This window comes from Megascapheus bottae, chromosome 7, assembly GCF_031878675.1.
Source record: "Megascapheus bottae isolate mThoBot1 chromosome 7, mThoBot2.hap1, whole genome shotgun sequence".
Lineage (NCBI taxonomy): Eukaryota > Metazoa > Chordata > Mammalia > Rodentia > Geomyidae > Megascapheus > Megascapheus bottae.
Window position 1 is genome coordinate 6,195,027 of NC_143515.1, and position 20,019 is coordinate 6,215,045.

General features: G+C 39.4%; 1 protein-coding gene across 35 annotated transcripts in view; it reads right to left on the bottom strand.

Moving 5' to 3' along the window:
* Positions 1–20,019, bottom strand: part of Map4k4 (mitogen-activated protein kinase kinase kinase kinase 4) — a 168,224-nt gene that overhangs the window by 83,911 nt on the left and 64,294 nt on the right. For all 35 annotated transcript variants that reach the window (XM_090336314.1, XM_090336316.1, XM_090336315.1 and 32 more), the window contains one exon: positions 6,369–6,425. In XM_090336314.1, the coding sequence (XP_090192440.1) occupies positions 6,369–6,425 (57 nt within the window). The remainder of the gene's footprint in view (positions 1–6,368; positions 6,426–20,019) is intronic.

Below are 20,019 nucleotides of genomic sequence, written 5' to 3' on the forward strand. Positions count from 1 at the left end.
CTGGCAGGGATGTGGAGAAAGAGGAACCCTTCTGCGCTGCTAGTGGGAATGTAAACTAATACAACCATTCTGGAAGGCAGTTTGGAGGTTTCTCAAAAAACTGAAAATAGACCTTCCCTACGATCCCACCATACCACAGCCATGTTCATTGCTCCACTATTCACAATAGCCAAGCGATGGAAACAACCCAGATGCTCTACTACAGATGAATGGAAACAAAAAAAATGTGGTACGTATATACAATAGAATTCTACATAACTAGCAGACAAGATAAAATAATGGCATTCGCTGGGTAATGGATGAAATTAGAGCAAATCATGTTGAGTGAGATAAGCCAAGACCTAAGGAACAAAAGGCACATGGTCTCCTGAATATGTGAATATTAGATCCAAACAGTACAAGAGTGATGACTCAATATTTGTGTACTCAAGGTCATTGACATGATCTTAGAGATATAAATATAACTATATAGACATAAAAATCTATGATGGGATATATAGTCTATAGACATAATGTTATTTTATACAGATTGATATGTACCTATGACATACAAACTCTCAGCTTAATTTTAATTTTGTTCTTAAATTTGTGTGCCAGTTACTGCATATAGATCTCATTCTTGAATACTTGTTAAACTTGACATTTGAAATATGATACAAAAAACAATGTTAATAATTTTTTAAAGTAGATAGTTAACTAGAGACAGTAGCATATGGCTACAATGCAAGCCACTGGAAGGCTTAATCAGGAAGAACCCAAGTTTGAGGGAAAACTAGAAAATTTGTGTCATTTTGTCTCAGAAGAAAAAGAGGGATGATTTTAAAAGCAGATGACAGGAAAATGGTTACATGATATCCCCCAAACACAAGACAGCTGAATGTGGTCTCCCCAATAACATTTGTAATTCACCCAGAATCTGGAATGTTACCATGGTGAGTCTGTCAAAAATCATGGGATGGGCAGGGACAAAGTGCTACCTCTTAACCCAAAACTGCAGAAACCAGTACCAATCTATAAAGCTTGCACTATTTAACTGGCCTCTGGGGAGCAACAAATCTCTACTCACAGAGATCTCTTCTTCCCTTTGCTTCTTTATGAAGTATTTAGACAAAAAAAAAAATTTAATGATCAGTGAAGACTCAGAATCTCAGGTTTTGTTCTTGTTCTCAATCTGGAGAGGAACAGCATCTTTTACTGCAAGGGGGAAAATTATTCAGTTTTACAGGCGGTTGCTTGCTCACTGTAGCATGAGGGTTTTAGTCTCTTTTGCCAGGAGAAGAACTCCCTGCAATGGTCCTGCCACCTCCAGAGCTAGCTTGTAAGCACTCAAACAAATAGTCCCTACCTTCAGTGCTTCACTGTGTACACCCCTTACCTTCCAAGAAGACAACAGGCAGAAACTGAGTTTTACCTGGCTGTTTTACCAAGATTTCATACAGACTTATTCTTATACTGCCAAGTATAAGAATAATGTTAGCAATATGAAAGACGCTCAGTTAAAGCTGCCAACTAGCCTCCTGTTCCCTATGCACAGTGCTTTTCTGTCTCAGGATATGCCAAGACTACAAATCACATCTTAGTCTTAAGAGGAAAATAAGTCTGCTCTGACGGATCTGATAATAACCAAGTTTAAAAGGCAAAATATCAAATCAGCTTACTCAACAGGACTCCTCAGAACTTGATGTTTACATTATCAGTATAATGTAATTACAGTAAATGTAATTAATATATGTAACTTACACTTAATGTGATTAATGTAATGACATTATACTACATGTATGGGAAGCTGGGACTCAATGACCTGGGTGTTATCGCTATACTGGCTAAGGAGCAGTGTATTCCTGAGCAGGAAGTTATCAATGCCGCTGAAGTGTAGGGCTTTACTTACAGCTATGTGAGCGAGAGTGGCCCATTTCCGAAGGTTCCATTAAGGCAAAGGTTTTCTACCTTGAGGGTACATCAGAATATCTTGGAGAGCTCTCCATTGAGTTTCTACAGCAGTAGTACAGAATGGAACCTGGGACGCTGTGTTTCTCACAAGTCCCTAGGTATTTGCTGGCACTGCTACTCCAACAACCGTATTTTCACAATCTACTGCTTAAAAGTCCTGTAACAGAGTCAAAGAAGGACTAGAGCAGGCAGAGGAAAGGTTAACCAAGAGACCAAAATGGATGCAAGTCTCCCTTTCAATAGTGATGAAGTAAAGTGAAATTTCATTCTAGAGTATAATAGTTCATCTTGATATTTACACATACACACACACATACACACACGCTTTGCCTCTTTTTTCTGTCTGCATTAATCCAAGAATGTTTAGCACATTTTTTTAACCCATAGCAACAAACAAAGATCCAAGAACTAAAACTGCACTTGGCAAAGGTGATCCATCATTCTTGTAATCTAGTCCTTGCTTTAAAAATTGTCTTTCAAATGCCAAAAGAATTTAAACTTCCAAATTGTGTAAATGATGCATACACTTAAAAATTCCTTTTTCAGTAAGAAAAAAATTAAACACTATAATTTAACCAGAAAAGTAAAAAAGAACTAACAGAAGTAACATCTAAATACTGAATTGTGTCCTTAGCAGGTAAGTATACTCTCAAGAAAAAGAGAACCTCAGAGAAAATGTTTACATCAAATAAGCAGGTGTATAGTTTAATGAGGAAAAAAAGGTTTCTCCGTATGAGAGGAAAAATAAAGAAATTTGAGCTATACAAAAAAAATGAAATTAAACAAAGCCAGTTTTTTTTTAATGTACTTCTTAGCTATGTCTACTCAAAGGCTCACTGCAATAACACCTGAGTAGCAATGAGAACACACAAATAATGGCATGCAACTTGACAGACTGGGCTGCACATTAAGACCCTGCCTACCCCTGTTCCTGCTGCTATCACAAAAACAAAACAAAGAGCTAGTATAAGGAATAAGATCCTATTGAAAGGATGGGTCTATTGGAGGAACCATCAAGTCCATGTCAGAGATTCCCACTACTGAATTTGGTACAATTTGATTGTATAATTACAACAGCAACTGTAACTTGTGCATAACTGAAGCAAAATTATAGCATTACCCCCCCCTTCAAAAAAAGAAAGAAAAAGAAAATGGGAGTAGGTACAAAGAAAACTACATATATTTGTGCTGGTTAATAAAGAGAGTAGAAAATCATTATTTTACAATGAATACTAATATTAGTTTAAAAGTTAATGGTGCCAACTGGGATGGTCCACACCTATAATCTCAGCACTAGGGAAACTGAGGCAGAAAGATTATGGGCTCAAAATCAAGACTCAACTACATAACAGACCAAACCTTGTCTCTAAATAAATAAAGCTGCTGGTGACCAGAATATTCACAGCATACTAAACTATCACCTTACGAAGTGTCCACCATGAGGAAATCCTGGTAGTCTTTCCTTTAACCAAGCATTCAAATCTGGCTTCACTAATAGTGTGAGAACTAGAACTGATGTGTTCCAAATGCTAGGGGAAAAGAGCCATTGCAGTCAACTTCCCACACCTTTTGTTCTTGCTGCTTTCTGAGCATGATGAGTAACTTAGTGGCCTGCTGTCTTTCAGTTTTATCTAAGACCTCAAGACAAGGCTGTGTTTTCTCCTTGTGAAGGCATTTGCAACTTTTGCTCCTGAGATGAAATTGAGTGAAACAAAGTCTGAAACTAGTCAGAATCCTGTTCTCATCAAGAGAACCCTCTCCAAATCCCCTCCTGCTAAAGCTGAAATCAGCTGAGAAATTTCTCCTGCTCCTGCCTGTCCCATGTCCCTGGCCAGACCAAAATCTACTTCATAAAAATACTGGAGAGGCTCTTCATGTGCCGAACAGGCAAGGGCATGTTTTCTAAACTGGCAGCTTCAAATGGTCTTCTATCCATGTCAACACTTATTCTCAGGTTCTATCAGCGGTCACTGCATGCAAGCAGCACACAAGAAACATTACTGAGAAGCCAATATGATAAATGCTTGATTGGTTAGCTGTTTGTATGTGTGTGTGTTTTTAAGACTCACCATCTGGTTTTCATTTTACCTGAATACATGAGTTATGCATTAATTATTTTTAAAAGAGTTCTGAAGCAATTTATATCATGCATTTATTTGTCCAACATTGCCCTATTTTTTTTTCAGGCAAGGACCTACCCTTTTGTATGCAACTCAAAAAAGTGAATTCAGGGTTGGATGTGGCTCTGTTGCAGAGTACATGTCTATTAAAATGCCCTAGGTTCAATCCCTAGCACTACTAGCACTATTAGCACTACTAGCATGCACGCATGCACGCACGCACGCGCACGCACACACGCGCACACACACACTTATTACACAAAGAACTATGTTTATTCTTAATAGCTATGCTCATAAAGACATGACTGAAATAAACAAAAAAGAAACCAAAGAACTAACTGTTACTGTAAGTTAACGGAAGTATATGGTCTTAATTTGTTTTCTTAAACTTCCCTCTATTTCACACTTTCTTTCTCCAGTGACCATGCACTGAACATTTACAATCAGAGCCAAGTTTGGGTGAAGAGGCCTTCTGGGAGCAGGCTAACTCATATGGCCACAAAAGCTATCAGAAGAGGCAACGCAGATTAAAGGCACCCCCCCACACACACACGCACACACAAAAAAAACCTCACTGTTCATGGAATTCCAAACGTCATATTTAAAATGACAAGCATAAGTCAGCTAGTTATTGTAAAAATGTATTCATACATATTCAAAAAATCACTGGGTGCTGGTGGTTCATGCCTGTAATCCTAGCAATTCAGGAGGCTGAAATCTGAGGATCACACACACTTTAAACCCAGTCCAGTCAGAAAACTCGTATTTCAAATTAACCAGAAAAGGGCTGGAAGTGGGGAGTATGGGCCCAGTGGCCAGCCTTGAGTGAAAAAAAACATGCAAGACCACAATGCCCAGTTCAAGCGCAAGTATGGGCACAATCAATCAATCAGCAAATATTTAAAATACAGTACATTAGAATCTGTTGATCCATTGCTTCCCCTAAAACAGTATGTAAGCAAAAAAAAAAATCTAATTTTCCATTGACCTGTATTCCAAGTAAGAATCTATAATGCAATAGTGCAACATCACAGTTTGCTCTGTGAATCTTTCGATTTCAATGAAACAATGGTATTTTTTTCAGTGAAAAAGCCTTATCCTCTCTTACAGAGAAAAGAGAATGATTAACTCATAAAATATCACATTTCAAGTATTTTTAGAGGTTTCAACATTTGACCTGTGATCCTAATAATGTTCCCCTAATTCTCATTGACAAATACACTGAAAAGGCATATGTTGTTAAGAGATCAACAGAAGTTGCAAAAGAGATCTTTCCAGTTTACTGATTAGCATCTGGAAATTAGTTTAGCCATTACCACCCTTAATAAACTCCAGATTCGGAAAGTAAATTTGATTTAAAGATATTTTAGAGTCATAAGGCTAGTGAATCTTTTCAAGAATCTTTGACACACAGTGTTGAATCTCACTCAAAATTAGGTAAGTCAGAAGCAATTGTGAGAGCAAAAAGAAAAATTTCAGATGAGAATAATTTAAAAATAAGATTGGATTTAACCTCTTTATATTCTGATTGTTCTTAATTTTAATCTGGACACTTACATAGATATACACAAAACCACATAAATGAGCCCACACAAACACCCACACAGTTCTTATTTGTACTAAATTTTCTTTCCCATCTAAAGCTGCACAGTAAATCCCCATGCAACTCTTTCAAGAACTATTTTTTGCTACTAGATTTTGCCAGTGATTCTCTCAGCACTCTAGCAGATGTTTCTGTTTTCCAACCTCTGGGAACTTGGCTGGATCTGTTTTCTTCACTCATGTTAAAAATAAAAGAAATAGCACAAATGTGGCTCAGTACCCTAGAGAAGATTTTCCCTACCCCACTTTCCTCAAGTCTCCCTATTTATGTGACCTCCAGGATCCCGATGTAAATCTTTTCTTCTCCATTAGAGAAGATGTTTCCAATTATGGATGATTCTGTTGCCAAAGATGACCTCACTCAAATGTAGTTGCTGGGATTTTTCCCCCTTTCCTTTTTTTTTTTTGTTTTGTTTTGTTTTCTTTTCTTTTTGAAAGCAATGCTATGAACTTTTAGTTACTTGGGGAACCATCTGAAACCATTTAAGTCAACTACTCTGCTGCTGGACCTATGAACCCACAGCAGCACATGAAGGCGATTTGTCCAAGCGATCAGATTGTCCAAAAGAATAATACTGAGATGGAAGGGCAATTCATTCTCTCGTCCAAATAGGGAGTATAGGATTGGTCGTGTTGTGTATGCTGAGGGAAGGGGGATAAAGGGAGAGAAATCCCTTTAATGTAACAATATCTTACCTCTGTGACATCCATAACTTTGATAGCTGCCAGCTGACCTGTTTTAACATGTCGACCCTAAAAGATAGAGACAAAGATAGATTAGTGTTTTTGCATAGTCATTGGAACAGAATGGCTCTTCCCCTTTATGCTTTTCTCATATTAACCAAAAGTGATGATAAATAGTCCTGTTCTCTCCAACTTAGTAACAAAGCCTATAATATAAATGAAACTTAAAAGCAAGACAACTAGTTGAATTTATTCATCATTATCTCTAAGCAACTAAGATGTTCTTCTATACATCAGGTTGACAATTCTTTCCATAATAACAATCCACATGAAAAAACTAATCTCAAAATCCCTCAGGTGTGTATTTTTATGCTAAAAATGCATAAATGCAATTCACCCTGGTGGATTTCACAAGAATTATAATATTCAGAGTCTTGTCTAAAACATATACAGCCTCAAGAATAATAATCCAGAATAAAGATAGTATTCAGAAACACTGAGGGAGTAGCAAGACAGGCCTTCCCAATTCCCAGCATTAGTGAGGCTTCATACTTGCTAGGCCGAAGGTTCAGCACTTGAATACTTCTTCACTAGCTAATTTTTGAATACTGTCATCTTCCTGCCTATCCTACATAGGTAAGATTACAGATGTGCGCCAACACATTATGCTTACTTGCTGAGACAGAGTCTCACTAACTATTCCCCAGGACTGGCCTTGAACTATAATCTTCCCCATCTGCCTCTATGGTCATAGGCATGTGCCACCACATCTCATCCCGAAAGATAACTTTCTTCGAGACATTGAAATTCCTGACCTACAACCTAAAACTTCATAACCCATTTATATTTCTTGGTATTGCAAACAAATCCTCTAGCAGTATGTGATTACCCAGATGGAAAGTTAGTTTCATCATGAGACTTGTTCCTCTCTATTCACTCTTTGCAATGCCCTGTAACAAAAAGCCACACAGATAATCTGGACATGATCCACTTAACAACTCAGTCCTTAAGATAGGACTATCTCAGTCCTAAAACACATGTAAAACATATTTTCTAAGATCTTATCTCCCTGTAGTCTCATGACAGCAAGTACAGACAACTTATAATTTCAAACCTAAGGACATCGCTCCATTCATCCTGGAAAAGTTGTACAAGTACTCAAGCTACAACCTGAATAAAGCATGAAATGATTCTATATGTGATCTAATATACTCAGTTACTGAGATTGATAAGGCTGATTTGCCTCAGGCCTGATATATCATAGTTTTGCGTGCTTCAGAGAGTATTGTGTATAATAATCAAGGGGCAAAGACCAGTTAGCAGTTGGGCAGTGGTCAAGCAGAATGAAATAAAATGTGGCTGAACTTGATCCCCCCTCCCCCCGCAGCAATGACAGTAGTGAACAGCTCTACGACTCTAAAAGGCAACACACTTGTGAGGTCAAATTTTGACATTTTGGGGCCGGGAGTTTGGCCTAGTGGTTAAAGTGCTTGCCTAGCATGCATGAAGACCCGGGTTCGATTCCTCAGCACCACATGCATAGAAAAAAGCCAGAAATGGTGCTGAGGCTCAAGTGGTAGAGCTCTAGCCTTGAGAAAGTACAAGGACAGTGCTCAGGCCCTGAGCTCAAGCCCAGGACTGGAAAAAAAAAAAATTAAAAAAAAAAATTTTGACATTTTGTAAATTTGAGAAGAAAGAATGGAACTTGGGTACAATATTAAATAATAATGACACTATGGATAACAAAGATTATCTTAAATCCAATCTGCCCTCAAACACTTCAGTTTCATGCCACAGGTTTATTTCCAAATCATTAAGGCAAACTTCCCTCTGACAGAAAATTAGTGATGGGATAAAATGCCACAGAAGCTGCTCTGATTTTCCTTCTTCTTGAGAAGATCAGCATGTTGCCCTGGGTTTGTGAGGTGAGAAAGTCTTCTAACTATGTGGCATGGTAACACTTAAGATCTGACAGACCAAGAAAATTTACGGATCTGTGAAAATTTCTCTCCAGACATTTATTTGGTGGTATCATTCCTAATTTCTGAACAAGTTAGCAAAAAGTGATAAAAAGTGACCTATATGGGCACATTCAAAATGACTTGTCCATTACTTTCTGGAGTTGATAGCAGGTTTTTATCTTCTTTCAGTAAACAGTAAAAATGAAAATGCTGGGTTTTTTTCTGGTCAGTTTAATCTGAAACAAAAAATTTGAAAGCAAGTGCTTCTTGTCTATAATCCTAACTATTCAGAAGACTGAGATCTGACAAGCAAAGTTTAAAGCCAGCATGGCTAAATAAAAGCCTTTGAGATTCAATATCCAATTATCAGCAAAACCATTAAATTAGAAACATGGCTTATGTGTCTATCCATGAGGAAAAGATATCAGTCCCTTCATAAAGTTGGTGTGGTGTGTACGTGCCTGCTACTAAAAGGAAACTTATCCCTATTCAATTTTGTTTCTTGAATCTTTGTCCCTTGATTTTTTAGACATGCCCAGTTTTAGTATGAGGGCAGTAATATTTTGGGTTTAAGGAGTTTACTCAGGGATGAAGAGAATGCTAAGTTTCTCTAGTAGAAAACAAATGAAGTTTGCTAACAAAAATGATTCACTTTTACTTATGATATGCAGACTTCTACACTAGACCATATATTGGTCTCATGTGCTCTTAGGTTTGAAAATCCACTCCATTAAGATTGAATAGAAATGGACAAACTCAAGTTGTTCTTATCCTTCTCAGACTATATGGCATTAATTATAATAATACATATTAATTTACTGTCCTCACTAGAAATTTCAGTGGTATGAAGGTTAAATTCAGAACAAGTAAATTCTAATAAATATCTATGAGTTCCATAAAAACCTATAACATATCCTAAAGTTATCGAGTCCAGGGGCTCCAAGGACGGGCAAGCCTGATAGAATAAAATAGATGATTTAAAAGATGAAAAAGACGGGCCGGGAGTTTGGCCGAGTGGTAGAGTGCTTGCCTAGCATACACGAAGACCTCGGTACCACATACATAGCAAAAAGCCAGAAGTAGTGCTGTGGCTCAAGTGGTAGCCTTGAGAAAAATCCAGGGACAGTGCTCAGGCCCTGAGCTCAAGCCCAGGACTGGCAAAAAAAAAAAAAAAAAAGATAAAAAGAAAAACACAATTTAGAACAACACCTACTGGGTGTAGCCCTAACCCTAGCCTTGAGAAAAATCCAGGGACAGTGCTCAGGCCCTGAACCCAAGCCCAGGACTAGCAAAAAAAAAAAAAAAAAACACAATTTAGAACAACACCTACTGGGTGTAGCTAAGCCATCCAAATCAGTTCTCTCCTCAAAATGTTTCAGCCATACCACTCATGGTTCAATTTGAACATTCTAATCCACTCCCCTTTCTGAGTTTCCTTACTTTTCTAGAAAAAGTACAGCCTTCAAGATAGTGAGGTAAACAGCCAGAGATCAGCAACAAGCAATCTGCTGACCACTCTTTCCATCTACAAAGGCAAGGACCAGCTCAACTGGTTCTGCAACCCCAAAAACCACAAGGCTCACTCATGAATTCTCTTTTCCAGGAAGTATCTATGAAATACCTAAAATTACCAAGGGGAAAAAGATTCTCAGACTGCACTCCATGAGCCACCTAAGATAAGGAATGTGTCATTATCTCAGGAGAAAGACAGCTCAGAGTATTTGAGGAACTAGTATGGTGTTTTGAATATCTACTTAAAATAGAGCAGGAATAGCCAACCAAGAATCCAGGGATCTATGTGTGTATGTGTGTGTATGTGTGTGTGTGTGTGTGTGTGTGTGTGTGTATGTGTGTGTGTGTGTGCTGTAAAAGTTCTGGTAGAACTCATTCTTTTGCTTATTTCATCCTTGTAACTGCTATTTCCCATTATAATCAACATTTATGTCTCTATTGCTCCATTCTGTGATCAGGTAGACAAAGAAAGCACAGGAATGTGTAAAATTAAAGCCCCAATATAAAATTATATTTTCTTTAGGTAGGAGCTCCCTTATCTACAACACTCCCTTTAAAGAAACTGTGCCTAGATCACAGGGAATGGGTATACTAATGCTAAGAATGAAAAGCAAAATAAACACTCCCCAATAAATGAGTCACTGTTTTGCATAGCTGAGTTAGCAGAGACTAAAAGTAAAATAAATTATGTACGACATTTTTTTAAAGGGCCCAATCTTGATGGAAATCTTTCTAAATCTTGAATTCTTGAGTACATTAAAGATACTTTTCTTAATGGCCCAGGGAAATCATTATAAGCATCAATTACTATCCAGTCCTTGCAATTAAGTGACAGCCTCAGGGAATATTACATCAGGCAGAACAAAGAAAGGGCCAGTCATCTAGGCTCAGCATGTTAGTTCTGCCTTTTAGGGCTTTTCCAGAACAGATGGGATGAGGAGGGGGGCACAAGCTATGTTTAGTACAATGAGCTACCATTATACCAAAATCACCTCTGTATGAGAGAAATAGAGTCTAGATGGACACAAGAGGAAAAGAAAGTCTTGCCAGGAGAATGGATGAGTAGTTACTTAAAAGGGGGAAGAGCAGATCTGGCTAGGCAGCGGGTTAATTGGAAGCAAGGGCAGCTACTTTGAAAGGTACCTAATGAAGCAACATGGAAAAGGACACTGCTGTTTCCTCAGGATGCAAAAGCCCTGACTGCTGGACTACAACATCAAGAGTGAGGAATCTGTTTGAAGAAGGAGACTGGCTCATTTTAAAGCACCAATAGTGTTGGACATGGTGGAACATTCTTGTCATCCTAGCACTCAGGACTCTGAAGCAAGAGGACCCCAAGATCTAGGTCAGCACGATCTTGCCTCAGAAAAAAAAAAAAAAGAAGAATGACTACATGAACAGAAACACTAATAATAAAGGATTCAGGAAATACAAAGAAGGTCAACTGCATTTATAATAACAACAACAAAAACCGCTGACAAACCTTCATCAAAGCATCCAAAACTGTCTGTTGCAGACTGTGCAAGTAGTTATGGTTAACATTTATTACACATATGCAACTGCCTTTTCCTGTTCTTAAATAGTCCAAATGACTTCAGATTCAGCAGTGTCACTCAAAAGAACCTTACAGCAGCATGAAATTCTCTCCATGTTTTAACTGTAATCTAGTTATTTTACATATTGACCTCTAAGAGAAAGGGTAAAGGAAATTCAATAACTAAGCAGTTAATCTGGTCAGGCTAAAATGTGCAACTGAAACACAGGACTCTGTCACACTACATTAAGAATAAAGCACACTACTTCTGAAGGTAACTTACCAGATAAAAGGTTAAGTAACTTTAAGGGGAAGGAAGCTGATCCTGAGTTGGCAGCTGTCTACTGAACTACACTTCCTGAATGACCAACTCTGGGAACTAGAACATAAGCATGATAGATACAGTTATACTACACCAACTACCATGAAGCCAGAACATACACGGCACTGGGACTCAAATACTAAAAAAGAAATAAGCAGTTCAGTGAATTTTCATAAAAGCTCATTTATTATAAATGGCAGCCATTTACTCAGAACAAAAGACAAAACCAATTTCTGTGCAGGATCCCCTCCCCCAAGAAGTTTCTCTACATTTCTCATAACTGCTTTTGTTGCTGGGTTACAGACACTAACTAGCACAGTTTGTAGGACAAGATCCTTCCCTGTAGGCATGGTCTCTGAAGGTGGTACTCGTTTTCCTTCTGCAATTCTAAGTCTGTATACAACTTGTAATTTGCTTGTGCTGAATATTCAAACAATATTTTCACTCATTACTCATTATCTCCCTATTCCTATTTTAAAAAGGAAAAAACAATATGTAAAAGAGGAAACCCACATTTAGAGTTTTCATGTGAGGTTCCATGTGAGGATTCCCCTACCAGAAATAAGTACTTATGCCATCAGTTAAATTTTTAAAAAAAAATTTTTCCAGTCCTGGGGCTAGAACTCAGGGCCTAGGCACTGTCCTTGGGCTTTCTTCAAGGCTAGCACTCTACCACATGAGCCGCAGCCCAGCCTTTTTTTGTGTACATGGTACAGATCCAACCCAGGGCTTTGTGCATGCTAGGCAAGCACTCTACCACTAGGCCACACTCCCAGCCCTCAGCTAAAATGGATGGAAATAGATAGAAAATCTCTCCCAGAACCTTGGGTTAAAGGTCATTCAATACTAACAGGACAGGTGTCTTCTTCAGGGTTATATCTTTTGGGTTGTACACACCTCTATTGCTTTCTCCACATAAGAATCACAATGAGACACTTGGTAAACAGCACTTGGCCCACTGGTGCTTGGCCCATTGATACAGACAAAGCACTGCTGTTGTCACCTCCCAATCACTGTATCTGCTGAAGGACCAACAGCAATCACAAAACAGGACTAAAAAATGTTTTTCAGTTCTCTCCTTTCTTTCTCTTCATCAATAAGTAAATTCTCCTCTACCACAAAGGAAAAGTTGGTAAGGTTGGTAAAAAAGCATTAACTGTGTTTGTTCTTTCAACAAAAATTTAAACAAGTATGCATTTATTTATGGCACCTAGCACATAAAATTGTGCAAAGACTTTAATACAAGAAGTCTTCACAACAAAGAAGATACTTGGTGAGATTAAGAACTAGGCCCAGTCACACTGTGAGAAGGTGGATTTTTTTTTTTGGGGGGGGGGCAGTGACCCTGTTAGGGTAACTTCTGGTTTTCTGGTGGCTAACTGGAGATAAGAGTGCCACTGACTTTCCTGTCCAGGCTGGCTTTGAACTGTGATCCTCCAATCTCAGCCTCCTGAGTTGCTAGGATTACAGGCATAAGCCACTGGCTCCTAAGTAGATAAAGTGATGTTTTGATTCAGGTGTGTCTGACTTCAAAGATGTGGGTATTGGTCACTGACTTGGATTGGTACTTCTCCTCATAGTGATTTAAGCCTGCTACCATCACAAACCCTAACAACAATCTGCAGGGGTGTTAGAGATTAGTGTGTCCTTTCTATAACTTTTTTTTGGGGGGGGGTGATGAAAGGAGAGTTCCTAGGCTTCAACTCAGGGCCTGGATTCTGTCCTTGGGCCTTTTTGTACAGTACACTTCCCTGACTGGACTGGTTTTGAACTGCGAACCTCTGATCTCAGCCTCCTAAACAGCTAGGATTATAGGGTGAGCCACCAGCATTTGATTTCCTACCGCTTTTGATTTACCCTTCCCTCAGTGCTGCCCAGGCTGAAGGAAGCTACTTATCGGCTATTTGCTGAAGGTCCTCTCCCCTCCACTTCACTGTATCCCAACTTTTCAGTCTACCCTGACTAGTTCTGTCAGTGTCAGTACTCAAAGACAAGTTGCCAAGGAACTAACTGCCTCAAACACTGCCCACTGTTCCATACTTTCCACAAAGACGACCTTCTATGCTGCTGACCTCACAGCTCACTTTGCAAAAGTCCTCAGAGCACTGTTGGTACTCAGGCAATGCCTGAGTGAGTGGTGTAAAGGGAACAAATCCAAAAAAGACACATACCAAAAAAAAAAAAAAAGTAAGGTTTCACAACTGCTTTGGTGGTCAGAAGAGTGTTCCACACATGGTGCTGGCCCCACAAATCAGAGTTAAGTCAACATGAGCATTCAAAACCCATGAAAATGCCTACTTAGCTCTTTCTACTCTCTTGGGATGGCAGGAGAAAAGACACAGCATTGTTCCTTTCTCCCCTGGGACTAGCCAAAACCATCTGTTCCCTAGATCAACTCTTCCTTTGATGAAACTGTCTTGCTACTTCAGGGAAAGTTAATTTCGTTCTTAAATATTATTTATGCTTGTTAATTTATAAGGTACACATGGCATCAAAGTTGTTTTAAAAGTGCATTTTCTTAACTGGTAACAAAAATGTGTGCTAGCATCCTTTATCCAGCAACAAATTATCTGTACATCTATTTCCATGAATTGTTTACCTTTTCACTCTATATGTTGACTTTATGTATACATTAATTGTTTTTATTTTGTTGTTGTTGTTGTTCTTTATGTGTCATTCTTAAGGCTTAACTTAAGCCCAGGACACTGTCCCTGAGCTTTTCTGCTCAAGGTTAGCACTCTACTGCTTGAGCCATGGATCCACGCCTGGCTCTTTCAGTAGTTAACTGGAGATGAGTCTCACAAGCTTTCAAGTCTGGGCTGGCTTTGAGCCATGATTTTCAGATCTCAGCCTCCTGCGTAACTAGGATTACAGGAAGGTGTGAATAGCACCTAGCTCTTTTCTAAGTTTTTATTAATTTACAGGGAAGCTACTTTAGTTACCTTATAGCCACATGCATCAAAATTACCCTTAAGGCTATGAGTTCTTCGCAAGATACATGAATGACATTAGACTTAGAAAAGATCATGTTAAGTGAAGTAAGCCAGACTCAAAGGAACTTAGGCTCAATGGTTTCCCTCATTTGTCATAATCAGTAGAAACCTTGGGCTCTACTAGCAGAGATCTGCAATAGAGCAAAACCTTGATACATAAGGCCATATAGTATGAAGCTAATTGAAAGGACCTCCAGGATATTGAAACAAAAGCCATATAACGAATGATTGTTGTCCTTAATGTACTATGTTATCTCTCATCTCCTCTGCTGTCCCTTGGGTATCTCATATTGTTACAGTATCTCACTTTGTTATCTGATATATTGAATTTATTTGTATTTGGTTATTTGCAATCTGATAGGGAAGAGGGGAAAAGAAAGTGGGGGGGTGGGGGGTAATGGGTACCAAGACATGTGAAAGGGTATCAATGTACGTGAATTAATGCACCTTCTATCTGGCAAATATCATGTAACCCTTTTATTAATTACAATAAAAAAAGAAAAGAAAAGAAAAAAAAATTCTGATCATCTGAGTCAGCTGCTTTGTCACTAACTATGACCTTGAAAACATCTCTCAACTCACCAGAAGCATGGCTACCTCTTTATACAATGTCTGGTGGTGAGGTCTGCTCCCCAAGTAGACATTTTGAGTCATCGGGAACTGACTGGTCTAGACACCAGGGATTTAACAATGAAATAAAGCAAACAAAAGCTGGGCTCTCAGCCAGGCACTGTGGCTCAAGTCTATAATCCTGGCTACTCAGGAGGCTGAGATTTGAGTGTGGTTTGAGCCATTAAAGTCCAGGAAACTCTTTTCTCCAATGAACCACCAGAAAACTGGATGTGGACCTGTGGCTCCAAGTGATGGAGTACTAGCTTTGAGTGAAAAAGTTCAGGAACAATGCCAAGGCCTTACGTTCAAGCCTACAACTCTCTCTCTCTCTCTCTCTCTCTCTCTCTCTCTCTCTCATCTCTCTCTCTCTCTCTCTCTCTCTCTCGCACACACACACACACACACACACACACACACACAACTAGGCTCTCCTTAGAGGGTAATACAAGCAATAAGCAAGAAAATACAGTTTTGAGTTCTAACTATACATTCTACTAGTTAGAAGAGAGTGGAATAGGAAAAGTTACAGGGGAAAAACCTCACAGAGCACAAAGAGAGAATTCCAGGGACAGGGAGGTTTTTATTTACAGTAAGTGGTCAGAGACAACTCTCTGACATCCTGTCATTTGAGTAGAGAGCAGAAAGGAGTTGATAACGACTTTCCCTATCATTCACCCTGTGAGACTTTGTGAGCTACAACATTCTACATAGAAAGACTCTCAGAGGCACCAAAGGGCGAGTCACACTTAATTCCCCAGACTCTACTTCTCTAAAGCAATACAGTAGTTCTATCGAAGCTTCAAACAGGTGACATGGCTTCCACTTCTACTAGTCAATAGCAGACACTGGAGCAAAAGACCCCTATGCAAACAGGCATTGCCCAGCATGAGAGCAGGGACCCCTTTGTGCCTGTCCAGTTAACACTGGCCACTTCTCTTTCACAAACTCATATCTAGGTTAGAAAAAGGACTACAAAAGAGAGGTGAAATCAGGGACCATGCCAAAAATACCTGCTCAAGTTCCCCATTCACTGCTTGATTATGTAGCTGTTCCTCAGTTGTTACCTTTCAAGTAAACTCATGCAATACTAGTTTATAGGTCTATGTTGGATATTGATAAAGCCTGGCTATGAATTTCTAATCATTGTACAGAAAGCAACAATTCCTGCCTTTCTCTAAGAACAACACAGGAAAACAATGGAAAATACATACTTTAAAAATAAAATCCTAAATTGTAGTGTTTATCACTGCATATTTGTATGTGGCTTCTTGGTCTCTGAAGTTTCAAGATTCTACTGCTGAGTAATATTATCAAAAGTTGATTGACAGTACCACAGTAAAAATAGCCTCTGTGTGTAGTTTGTCCTGGTTGCACTTTACAATTACCCTGGCATCTTATTAAGGCGCTTCCTTGTAGGTTCTGCAGCCAGAAATGACTTTCTAGACACTAATAGCAGGGTTCTTCTTTATGGCAATTCACTGACTAAACTGGACATCACATTTCTCACAGTTTCTGTTTTCTGGGCTTTGGGGGGGAGGGATTAGGAAGATAAAATGCTCTTTTAATTGAATATTCAAAAATCTTAGCTGCACATTTTTGAAACCTACATTTCTAATTTCTCTTGAAAAACAAAATGGACTTATGAAAGTCAGATCTTTAGACGAGGCCAAAGGAAACCAGGCCTACAGTTGAGGCCAGTGAACTACCTACTTACTTCAGCATTGTTCCTTAGCTTCCCCACAGCCCTTATCACTCACACAGCCCACACCCAGTATTCTGGCTTACAGAACAATGATAGTCACTAGGAGAAATTTTTGTTGCTGTCGATAGGTGACTTTTTTGTTTTGTTTTGCTCAAATATGTTTGGGCTCCATTCAGGTCTATCACATCATCCTCTAAGAGTGAGGTCTATGCATCTGTATCTCCTGAATAATTCAGCACACCTATAGGGCCATATTGGAAATACTGCCAAAGACTTCACTATGTACTACCAAAACTCACCTATCCCCCCCACCCCCACAATTCCAAAACAACAGTACCTTGCACCATATACATAATAAGGTGTCATAGTGCAGCTAATTAAATGCATGCTTATCCCTGAACATGTGAAAACGACCAGGTGGGTCCCTCAGAGTGTGGGAGAAGGCCATAATATTCAAAAAAAACAAAAACAAAAACCACTGTTTAGTGACTAAACAAGCACTGCACCTCTTTCCCCCTTCACAGGAGTGTCTACATCACATCTATCATACGAATAGGATGCTTGAGAACGGACACTGATCAGAAGTATGACAAGACAGGAGGTGTGAACCAAGACTGCATAGAGAAAGCAAAAGACATGGTCACCATGCCTTCGTTTACCAGGCTGACATAATTTTTTTTTTTTTTTACCAGTCCTGGGGCTTGAACTCAGGGCCTGAGCACTGCCCTTGGACTTTCTCAAGGCTAGAGCTCTACCACTTGAGCCTCAGCACCACTTCCGGCTTTTTTCTATGTATATGGTACCGAGGAATCAAACCCGGGTCTTCATGCATGCTAGGCAAGCACTTTAACCACTAGGCCAAACTCCCGGCCCCAGGCTGACATAATTTTTATTAAAAGAGGTCAGGGAACAAATGGCAAATTACTAATTATTAGATTTTAAGGTCTCGCCCCCAGGACTAGGCTAGTATAATCAATTGGGGGCAATCAGCAAATACCTTTTCAACCAACAATTAAGAGGCCATAGGTTGTTGCTTGATATGAGGAATCGATTTAGCTATATCTAAAAGCAGACTTTTGCAATCTCAAACAGGAGACACAAACTTCCAGCCTCTCAGGTGATCTTTTTTTTTTTTCAGAAGCTTCCTGGCCAATCTACCAACGCACTCCACCCACTTCAACAGACAGACCATCCAGAGATAAAGTCTCACAGACAGAAATTCTTCAATCGAATGGGTTGATCGAGTATGATCCTCTCATCTCTGCAGTGGGCATTTCTCCTCCAGGGCTAGATACTTCTGATGTTCCTTAAAATGAACACAGAGAGCTATCCATAGAAATTCACCCTAATATACTTGTACAGGGACAAGTTCCAAAATACTTGGGCAAAATTTATGAATGCCTACAACTAACATTCAGTCCTTCAAAAAGGATCAAAGGGAGGGGACAAGGAACTAATTAATTCTCCCTTAGATAAGCAAAATGAAAATAAGCAAGGATACCAATTAGAGAGACTAAGAGCCTGGCAAGAAGTAACCCTAGCCTTTGGAGTACTACAAGCCTGTCCTTATTCCATCACACCTGAGTCCCTCCACAGCTTCTTCTAGGGTCTTCAAAGAGCTCTAACTACAAGAAGCAAAGTCTCCCCAAAACACAGGCACTCTTTCAAAAATCAAGAATTAAAGGAAATGTCTGGGAGGGTTTTGAGGTAATGGTCCTGGTCCAGTATTCTGATGGGACTGTTCACTGTTCCGATTTTACTGAACTATACATGTTTAATATTCTATATAGGTTTGTCAATGAAAAGAAAGCTGGACACAATCTTACTTTATGGTAAATTTTTAGAATAAAATAGCTAAAAGGAAACAGCCACTAAGATTCAAAATCAAGAAGTGCCAGAGCTCTTAGTCCTCTTTTCCTGTTTGCTCAGTGAGGGCCCCCCAGACAGACAGACACATCCGCTCAAGGACTGTGCTCTGTTGGCACTGGCTTCCTTCCCTCCCCCTTGCTGCCTCCCTCTTCCCATGCTATCACATGGTCAGTCAAGAAAATTTCAATTCAGAGTCAGTACTAGCTCTGGGTCTTCAACTGAGAAAATATGAAAGCTAAAACAGGTATAATTCCTGCCCAGAAGCTAGAATAAAAGAGGACGTGCTGGGTCCTGAGGGTCAAATAGGACACATAGAAGCACAAGAAAGCAGGCCTTGGAGTCCGTGGCATTTAAACGTACTACCCCATGCCAACAAAAAAATGTACTCCACTCTGACTTCTGAAAACCCAACGCAAAGAAACTGACTCCATCAACTCATATAAGTCACAGCTGGATATTTACATTAAAGAAGGTGGCAGCTGGGCTTAATTTAGACCCAAAGGTGGTAAGTAGTACTATTTTTCTCTAACATTCCCCCTCCACAGTACTAACATTCTCTAACATTCCCCCTCCATATTGCAGAGTGAAGAAGATGATGGCTATGTCTGCTACTCAGCATAAAGTAAGATGCAGAATATCATATGAAACTGATTAAACACTTTGCAACAGGATTGCCAAACAGGCTTCACTAAGTTTTGATTCCCCACTACTTTTCTCAGTTTTACTTATTGGTGGAAAAAAGTCTCAGCAGCAGGGACTAGGAGTGTAGCCTAGTGGTAGAGTGCTCACCTAGTATGCACGAAGCCGTGGGTTCAATTTCCTGGTACCACATACTCAGAAACAACAGAAGTAGCCTTGTGGTTCGAGTGGAAGAGCACTAGCCTTGAGCAAAAAGGATCCAAGGACAGTGCCCAGCCCCTAAGTTCAAGGCCCAGGACTGGGGGGAGAGGGGGAGATCTCAGCAGCAACTTTTCTTTTTCAGCCTTTCTTGGGGAGGGTCACAAAATAATCTCATTTGGGTCTTTGAAAAGGAGTCAAAACAGTCCTCAGTCTAAAAACAGCAAACTTTGTGTGGTGGCAAGTATTTCAACAGTTATGCCTCTTTCTTTTTTTTTTTTTTTTTTTTTTAAGATTCCTATTGCTCTTTATTCCTGCAGT